General features: G+C 36.6%; 1 protein-coding gene across 2 annotated transcripts in view; it reads right to left on the bottom strand.

Moving 5' to 3' along the window:
* Positions 1–3551: 3551 nt before the first annotated feature.
* The window catches only part of gabrg1 (gamma-aminobutyric acid type A receptor subunit gamma1), a 153174-nt gene continuing 146116 nt past the window's right edge, over positions 3552–10609 (bottom strand). For both annotated transcript variants that reach the window (XM_055636784.1, XM_055636792.1), the window contains one exon: positions 3552–8912. In XM_055636784.1, the coding sequence (XP_055492759.1) occupies positions 8637–8912 (276 nt within the window). In that variant the 3' untranslated portion in view covers positions 3552–8636. The remainder of the gene's footprint in view (positions 8913–10609) is intronic.

The raw sequence follows: 10609 nt of genomic DNA, 5'->3' as shown, positions 1-10609 counted from the left end.
ATCATAAACTGGTATCCTATTTCTCTAATCTTACTATGATCAGTTCATTTACTGTTATATGTGATTTCACACCGCTGCTTTGAAGATTGACACCCATGCGTCCTGGCGGGTTCTTCACGTAATCCCTCAGCGTTACTCCTCATAAAATAAAGATCAAACTTCAAACTGGTAAGTTCTCGTTTAATCTTACTATTTTGTAGCTGTAATGAGACTAGATATCTGTTCTTTGTAGTCACATTGTCATAAAGTTTCTCTGTATCTCTGATTGGTGTAAGATCAGATATCACTGCCTTATCAAAGTTCAACACTATAGCTTTGATATTTTGACTGACATTATGATATTCACTATAAATTGGTGTAAAACAACGCTTTATTTTCTTAAACCATCATACAATGAAATAAAGTTAATTTAGAATCATATTAATCTTAATTCCATGTTTATTTTTGGGAATGTTTACATTCTCAGTTTTGTCTTTCTTTAACAGATACACCTTTCACCCAAGAGGGCCAAAATGTAAGCCTTTCCTCAAATTTACTTACATCAGTCACGGGTAAAAATATATCTTCTTTCAGAAACTAATTTCATGTTCTGAACCAAAAAAGCAAAGCAATGAGTCTGTCTCTGGTAATTTTACTGCATACAATGCAAATTGCGGTAGGCGGCAATAGAAGTTTTATATGGAAGGCAAAAAAATGCATCGTATCATAGTGTAAATAACAGGACGTCCGGAGGCCAGCTCAGGGGTTTGGGTGTATGGCGGGCAATAAAAGCCTCTCAAAACACTGGACTTTGTGCTTCCTTTTGAGACCCACGCACTACACTCTTTACATCAGGTACGCTGACCGATGAATATATGAGTGCCACTCATAATCTTTTAAAGAAACTCCAATAAAAATACTTGCAAAGCATCAGAACCAATTGATTTACTGTCATTTCCATCTGTGTTAGATTTTACTGTCAGATCTGGTCCATGGAGTAACTGTGTGGGAAGAAACTTCAAGTAGAGAGCTTCATGGAAGAGTGGCAGATCGGTCCAATTGGAAAGGAGCTATTCAGACTGGAAAGAAATAAAATCTTCAACAAAAATGGAAAACTTCTTCTTAACAGTTATTTAAAAAGAAGCAAATTATTAACTTGTTTTCAAAGTGAAGCAGAAGTCTGGGAAAATTGAGTTATCAACATCATGATGTGTATATGAATTTTCTAATGCCCTGCCTACACAAAGGCTGTCGTCTTTACAGTATTCACTTCAATAGGAATGAGTGCTACCTTAAAGCTTTGACTTGTGTTGGTATTTAATCATTGAAAATATTTTCTGGAATATAAATTGTTATCAGTGCAAGTGTGGATTGTAATATTCCTTTTCATTTTGAAAGAAAAATATTATGATTAAATTATTGTTCACTTTAGTTTTCAGAAACCTAATTCAGTTTTTGGAAACATATTAATCAAGTGTTTGTGAAATATGGCCAAAGTCTGACAGTTGGCACTGTTGGATTATTTTTTATAACGAAACAAGGCAATATATTGATTTAAATAAAGTGGACTTGCATTTACCACTCAATCATGTCTCAGCAACCTAAAGCCAGTCATTTATAATAAAATTGTTTTAAAATCAGGAGAAAGGGATTCATCCACTACAGTGTGCAGTAAACATATTGGGGTGGATCACTATACAATGAACCATTGGCAATCCATCACCTCTCCAATGGGTAACAATCAGATTCTTGCCAGACTTTTAGTTTAGTTTGGAGATACAGCTTGGAAACAGGCCATTCGGTCCACTGAGTCCACACCGACCAACGATCACTCATACCCTATCCTACACATTAGGGGCAATTTACAGAAACCTACAAATCTGCACGTGTTTGGAGTATAGAAGGAAACTTGAGCACCTGAAGATAACCCATATGGTCAGTGGGAGAACGTACAAACTCTGTACAGACACCACACATAGTCAGGATTGAGCCTAGGTCTCTGTCGCTGTAAGGCAGCAACTATAACGCTGCATCATTGTGCGGCTCTTGGCTGATGCTACCCTATTCATTTCAATGGGTTAATGGTCTTCATTAAAAGGAAAGTTAGAAAGTACGTTTTGTTTAAGTATTTAGTTTATTTATATGTTGTAAGCAATTCACGGAAGTCTAATGTAGTTTTAATGAAATGTTTTAATTGGTATTTCATTAAATATATTTTGATAATTCATATTTACTTTATTTCACGTTTGCTGAATATCAGAAACATTTAAAACAGTGAAAGGTGCCATTGATGGTAGTGAGCTGTCCATTTGTCTATGGTCAGCATGGATGGAATCTGAGGCCACCTGAGCCATTGCTGAAAATTGCTGCGCACTCCGCAAAACCAGAAGGGCCTTTAACATGATTCACACTGTGGGTGCTGCAACAAGGATATATGGCTGCAAGAATAGCAAACTGGTGGAGGGGAGGTGGTGACTGTGGACAGAGGATTAGATCTTGCATGATCTGACTAAATATGTAACCCCATGGATTCTTCTTAAATTCAGTTGTATTGACTTCAAATTTCAGAAATAGAGTTTGATGTTTATAGACCACCATATCACACTTGCATTGCATACAACAGAACTCAAATTTCCAGCTACACTGCCAGCATATGAGATATACAAAATAAAATCTTACCAACAACCGATGAATAACTTGGACGGGACAGTGACGCAACAGTAGAGTTGCTGCCTTACAGCGCCAGATACCCAGGTGTGCGTTCCTGATTACGGATGCTGCCTGTATGTTCTCCCTGTGACCACATGGGTTTTCTCCGGGTGCTATGGTTACCTCCCACACTCCAAAGAAGTGGAGGTTTGTAGATGAATTGGCTTCTGTAATAATTGTCCCTTTTGTGTGTAAGATGGTGCTAGTGTACAGGTTAATCACTGGATGGTGCGGACTCGGTGGGTTAAAGGGCCTGTTCCCACATTGTATGTCTAAAGTAAAGTCTAACTTGTTTTTCAGTGTAACTTGTAACTCAGCCAACATGTTTTTAATGTTCCTGAAATGGGAGATGGTGGCCAAGACACAAAGGAGAACTCTCTGCTTTGCAAATATTGTTATAGAATTCTTAGCTTTTTCTTGAACCAAACTTTAGTTTTCTCCTACACAGAGTGAAATTACATCCGTCCCTTTAGCACTTTACTGCATGGTCACCTCAAACAACAGAATAACTTCTCCTGGAACTTTTGACCATAAATCCAGGAACATTTCCTCTTTGAAAATAACCTTCAGTGGCATATACTGTGAATCATCCAATCTTCCACCATGAACCATCTCATATTCAATGCATAGACCCAAGAAAATGTTTATGTGTGTTCATGTTAGGAAGCAGAGCTTGAGATGAAAAAATTCTACCAAATAACGCATATTGATATTGAGCATATTAATATTGCTGCTTTGTAACAATATACACTCGTCAAAGTTCTATGCAGTTCACTGAGAAATTCAGCAAACCACCAATTGTCAGTGACCCACGTTCTGAAATGACTCTCACTGAAGGCAAGAAAAAGACATACACTCACAAGTAAGGTAATTTTCTAATTATATTTAAGTTAGGATTTCCTTTAAAAAAAGTCTGGGCAGCATTAGTCTTGTTCAAACATTCCTATCCATTTGAAAATAGGATCCCATTTGACAGAATCAGTAAACTAGGAGTTACATTTTACAGATAGGCCATGCAACAAGACAGTACAATGCATACATCGAAAAGAAACACAGAACATCAATTACAATGTAAAATTACTGAATATCTTATGAACATTTTAATGATAACAACAACTAGATAGTCTAGATGGTTGTAAAATGATATAATTGGAAGGCATAGATAATAAAGCTTGAGAATGGATTCACAAGGAACTGTAGATGCTGAATCTTTCATAGAAGGCAAAATGATGGAGTAACTCATCAGGTCAGGCAGCATCTCCGGAAGACAAGGATAGGTGGTGTTTCAGGTCGGGACCCTTCTTCAGTGCATTTTGGAAGCAAGTGTGAAGAAGGGACCTAACCCAAAACATCGCCTATCCATGTCCTCCAGAGATGCTGCCTGACCTGCTGAGGTACTCCATTATTTTGTGTTCTCTACGACATGAGAATGTATTTCACTGGTTCAATTGTCTGGGTGGATATAGGAGATATGTACGATTTCACTCTGCAGTTATTAAAACACTTCAGGTAGCATTTTCAAAATGTGGCAACACAATGGTCGATAATTGTAGAGTTACTTTTACTTCATTATTGAATAGTATGAAGATGAGAATTAAATATCAAGATTTATTGGCTCTTATATTTTTATCCAGGATGTTTGAAATACCTTCAAATCGTCCAACTTTAATTGTGGTAATGAATATGTAGCAATTTTCATTTGAGCACCCTCACAAAACCATACGCTTTGTCCTGCAGTAAGATCACGCTCATTTTCTGTTGGATATATTTAAACCACTGCATCAAACCCTGCCGTCAACAAGAAGGAAGCACATCGGAAATATGAGTAAATAACCTACAACATGTTGTGCACTCATTCCATGAAGATTGCACACCATGCTATTCCCCAATAACAGGGTGATACAGTTATGAACCTGACTATTGAAGCAACAGAGCTCATCCATTTGTGAGCAAGATATGCACATCATATTTCACTTGGACAGCTTACACCACAGTGGTATGAACATTGACCTCTCTAACTTCAAGTAACATATGCTTTCCTTCTCTCTTCATCCCTCTCCCTTTCCAGTTCTCCGACCAGTCTTACTGTCTCTGACAACATTTTATCTGTTTGCTTTGTTGTTACTTTCTTCCATCTAACAATGATCTATTCTACATTTTCCTTGATCCCCATTCCCTTTGCCCTGTTTTCACACCTTCCCACTTCCTTATCTATGTACCTCAACCCGAAATGTCACCCATTCCTTCCCTCCAGAGATGTTGCCTGTTCCGCTGAGTTACTCCAGCTTTTTGTGTTTATGTAATGTGTGACTAATCTGTGACCATTCAAGACAACCACTGGATTGTTTGTTGATTAGTGAGGCTTTCCATAGGCAAGAATACAATACAACAATTGCAATAACTGACTGAAGTGAACAATAACAGCGGCATTTATTGGATTTGAAAGTAGCACCCCCAATGCTAATTTTACTTCAGTTCAACAACTCAGCTTTGCCTTTAATTTGCTGTTATTTGACTTATTCTCATCGGAAACTGTCTTTAAAGCTTAAATATAGCTGTTTACATTTAACAATAGCAAAAGGATAATATTCCAGAATGTACTACAATTTTCACCTTCTATTCACATAATTCCACATGATCACAATGTATTAACAAAGTGCTTCTCAGCTCACTGTAATTCATGTACCCAGAAAGAACTGAGGACCACTGAGAAACGTCTCCAATACTTTATCTCACTCAGTCATCTATAACGCATCATCTATGCTTCCTACATTTTTCCAACCTGTGTTGTATATTTAATAGGGTCTTCTTTTGAATTTTATTGATAGTATTTCATTACAATTTTATCAATTGTCTTTTGAAAGTTAGTATGTGTGAATGGTTGCAGTCTGTAGTGGCTGTGATTTCCTTAAAGAGATTGCTTACATACATTAGATAGTATTTTCCCTTCCAACTCAATGGCAACACCTTCAATCAATTTATTATTACTCCCCAGAAATCATTTCCATTACTGTCTTTGCATGAAAATAATACTGATGCAACGGGTGTTTGCTCTGTTTTGTCAGCTTTTCTAATTATAGGCACCACGCTGGTTTAATTCCACACTGCCATTACTTCCCCAACGTCTATTGATTTTCATATATTGATTATCAGTACTTTACAAATCTCTTTATTACCTCACTGCACTGTGTATTACAAAACATTTATAATTATATATATATATTATTTTCACTTTTTAAGTGATTTCTTTAATATAAGATTAACTAATTTTGCTTGCTGCATCTTTGGGAAGGCAAATTATTCATGTACTTTTCAATTAATTACCCATATGACTAATTCATTCCTAGTATTCGGGCTGTTTACATTTGTTATTCTTGTCTTCTCTAAAAGGCTGGAAGATTCTGTTAGAAACATAGAAACATAGATAATAGGTGCAGGAGTAGGCCATTCGGCCCTTCGAACCTGCATCACCATTCAATATGATCATGACTGATCATCCATTCAGTATCTTGCACCTGCCTTCTCTCCATACCCCCTGATCCCTTTAGCCACAAGGGCCACATCTAACTCCCTCTTAAATATAGCCAATGAACTGGCCTCAACTACCTTCTGTGGCAGAGAATTCCAGAGATTCACCACTCTCTGTGTGAAAAATGTTTTTCTCATCTCGGTCCTAAAAGATTTCCTCTTTATCCTTAAACTGTGACCCCTTGTTCTGGACTTCTTCCTGCATCTAACCTGTCCAACCCCTTAAGAATTTTGTAAGTTTCTATAAGATCCCCCCTCAATCTTCTAAATTCTGGCGAGTACAAGCCGAGGTAAACGTTATCTAAGTAAACGTTCTCTAGGTAAACGTTCCCTTTCAGCTTGAGTTTAGGATACTTTTAAATCAGTAAGTTTGCTGGTAGAATAGATTGCCGATATTTTCCGTGAGTAGCAGTTTACTTTAACAAAATTAAAAGGAGAGAAAAGGCTGTCTTTCTAGATCCATGGGTACGTTTTCAGTTCCTCTCTCTTTACTTCTTTTAGTAGAGAACATAGGATAGGATGTGGAAGTATGGTACATAAAGTCAATAAATATTCTGCTTTATGATAAGTTTAGCAATGGATAGATCAGGAACACTGTGAATATAAGTGGACTGGCAGCACCATTTAATCTGATGCTATTTTCATTTAATGCTCTCTAAAATAACTTCTACTATCTTCTGAATGCTCAGGAAAGGATGATGAAAGTTGGAAGAAACTAAAAAGCTGGTGATAATTTGTATAGTAAAATATAACATTTGTTGTATAAAATTCTAATGACATTCACTGTATTATGTCAACATGTGAAAGCTCAGCATATACCACATATTGGTTGAAATGCTTATATTAATTATTATGAAAGGTCAGTCACTTAATTTGTTAGATTTAATACCGAGTTTAAATACTAAATGGGACTATATAAATGTAATATTATTTAATCAGGATATTTCATTTATTTACTTGCATTCACACAAATGTGGGTGCATTGTGCACCAAAAGAAAACATATTTTAATTTATTATTGCTCACTTCCTTTAATATGATTATCAGAAATGAGCAACACTGGGATTTTTATTAGATATAAAAAGCCAGTATCCACTTTGTAATATACCCCTCAATATTGTTCTTCCTTTGAGAGTATGTTAATAATTGAATGTACGTAATTTTTCTGCATGTATATTTTTTAATTTAATTTCGAAATGAAATCATTATTTTCAACTGCAGCTCAGCCGTTTTTGTTACTAATGATAGAATGTACTTATGGGGTTGGAACATTGATCAATAACATGTACCTCTTCTGCAATGAATGTATGGAACTTGGCCATGCTGTTAGACTGGAGGAAGTTAATTATGTTGTATAATCTAACATCTTTATTTGTGATCTACAATACACAATTTGCACTGTACTAAGTTGAAGCAGCGTTATATTGATGCAAACTGTGTGATCTAATTGAAATGCAAAATTCACCAAATAGATCACTGGCAATATCTCTCTGGGATAAGAAATGATTTGGTGCCTGTGGGATATACATCCCTTTCACTATTACAGCATCCAAGATTGGCTGCTACCTTTATGCCATATCACAACTTGCTGACCAAGATCACATTGATGTTAAGTGCACTTAATCTTTATGAAATGTAAACATGATCAGGAAATCATGATAACATCAAAATGTATTTTACAATGATCAAAATTAGCTGTTACATTGAATTTTATATCTCATCTGTGAATACCTCTTCATAAATCACATAATTTAGACTGAATACGATTTCCCAGGCATTGAGCAGGTTTACTAAAATGACAATGCACTTCCCCACGCACTACAGTAAAAAAAAATCAGTAGGAGAGGATAGTTGATTTTATAATTTTGGTCAACACCACAATTGTTCATCAACTGCAATAAATGAAATGAGCAGAAAATGGGCTTAAAAGCCGATAACATTTGGTGTTCCAGTTTAGATTAGATTTAGTTCTATTTTGTATCCGAAACAGTGTTCTCTAAAGAACGATTGATTGGATTTTATGTAGATTTGTCCTTGATAACTGATTTGTCTTGATACTGCCCAAGTTGCAATGTGTGTCACCTATCAATCTGTTGTCTGCCATATGACAAAAATGCATGTCTTAAAATGGATATAAATGTTTGTATTTTATCAAATGTACATCTTGAAAAATATCAATATTTGAAAATGTGCATGAGTTATGTATATGGCACAAGAATTCAAGGTAAGCTGTACACTTGGAAGCAAGTTAACTAATCCAGACAATGATAAAAATTGATTTTTTCACATTATTTTTTTCTTTTTCTGAAAGTGTTAAATAATATTTCATTTTTTATGACCAACACAATCAAACAATGTATAGGCTAAAATTCTACCACTGCTGATTTATTCATCCTTGTCTTATGCCACTGAATGATATTTTTATAGGTAAAGATATGCGATCCAATAAACCAAATTGAACAGACCAAATGCTGTCGGGAAGAATATTCTAGAGTAAGAATCGATTTTCGTGATACGGATATGTATTCGGCCCTGCCTCCAAGTTCCTGTATGGCATTCGTCAAAGCAACAGAAGAAGCTGCTACAGTCTTTGCCATCCAAACACTCATAACCGTAGTCATCATGTTCTTGTACGTGTAAGATGTTGTTCACCTGAATCAATGTTGATCCTGGGCGGACATTAATAACAGGTGATTTCTGCAAAGACATCAAAAAACTCATATTACTGGAGTCAAAGAGTCATACGGCACAGAAACAGGCCATTTGGCCCAACTTGTCCATACTGTCCAAGATACCCCATTTACACTAGTCCCACCTGCCTGTGTTTGGCCCAAATCCTTCTAAACCTTTCCTATCCTTTACTTACCTCTACTACCTCCTCTGGCAGCTCTTTCCAAATATCCCGCACTCTGTGTGTGAAAAGATTTCCCTTCAGGTTCCTATTAAATCTATCCCCCTCCACCTTAAACGTATGTCCTTTTTAGATTTTTAGATTCCCCTACTCTAGGTAAAAGACTGTGCATTTACTCTGTCTATTCCAAGTCATGTTAATGAATGGTAGTTTTATTTTATCCAAGCATTAAATCATATAAAATGTTAACATAGCAATGTTTAAATGCATACAGTATGTGGAATAGAACCTGTACATATTTGAATTGTAGATGCTGGCATAACGTGCAAGTCAGCAGACATCAACCCCAATCATTTATTAAAAGATAAGGCCCTACATAAATGATGGGATGAACCTCATAATTGTGTGTTGCACACGTGATAGACACATTTGTGGGAAAGTAATATTTATTTATAATAGTTGCTGTAATTTGCTGGTCAGTGGGGACTTCCATTTCTCATGGTTAAAACAGCTTAAACGACATGAATATGTGATACTTTTTAAAAACGGTTTAAATCTCACCATTTAATTATGTTTGTCCTTGGTAAGCACCTTTCTTGGTTCATTTGGCAGACTTTGCTGCACAGCTGTTTAACATTACCAATCTGGTAACCTATTGACACTGGTTTTGTTGGCCACTTTCTTACCACTCTAAAGATCTGTAGTGGTTTACTTTAACCTCTACATCTGCATTTATTAAAATGATCAATGAGCGATGAAGACCTATAAATTGGTTTGATACATTTTGATGGAGTTAAAACATGGTTACTATTGTTGGTTTTAATGTCACACTAACACTGACATTATCAAATGCAAAACTTCCAGAACACTGTTGTAGTCTCTCTTCAATCATGGTGTGACCATTTCAGCATATCTATATAATCTATTGCAAGTTCTCTTTGCCTCTGGCATTTAGCCCAGCAGGGTTGATCTCAGCCGCTAGCCTTTATAAACAATGCAAGTCACAGTCTCTCAGTTGCAGGGAGGATGCTGCTGCCTAATGATTAGGTACTGTGGTGATGAAGGAAGAGTGGAAGAGTGCCCCCGAGAGGTCAAACATGGACCAGCAAGTGCTCCCAAGGGTCAGACCTGGTCCACGAGAAGAAAAAGATACATATAGTGCTAAAGTAACTCAACGCAGCATCTGTGGAGAACATAGATAGGTGATGTTTCAGGTCAGATCACTTTTTAAGGCTGATTGTGGGTGGTGAGGATGAAGTTGAAAGAAAGTTAGGGCAGGAAAACGCCTGGCAGGTAATAAGTTGATAAATGTTGTGGGGGGTCTTTTTCACAGGCAGATGATGGACAAAGGGTAGAGATGAAAAGATAAAAGCTGTGAGACAAAAGGATTGAAGAGTTGTGAATTGTGAAGCTAGACGTAGGTGGAGAAATAGGTTCAGGTCAATGTGGGGAAAAAGGGGAGGAAGGGGGAAGGGAGAGGCTGAGGGCAACATTATTTTTGCAAGCAAGTCACAAAGTTCTAATCATGTGCTGCTGGGAGGAG

This window comes from Leucoraja erinacea, chromosome 1 (assembly GCF_028641065.1).
Source record: "Leucoraja erinacea ecotype New England chromosome 1, Leri_hhj_1, whole genome shotgun sequence".
NCBI classification, from domain to species: Eukaryota; Metazoa; Chordata; class Chondrichthyes; order Rajiformes; family Rajidae; genus Leucoraja; species Leucoraja erinaceus.
Note: the sequence above shows the minus strand (reverse complement) of the source record. Positions and strands in the feature narration are given on the sequence as shown.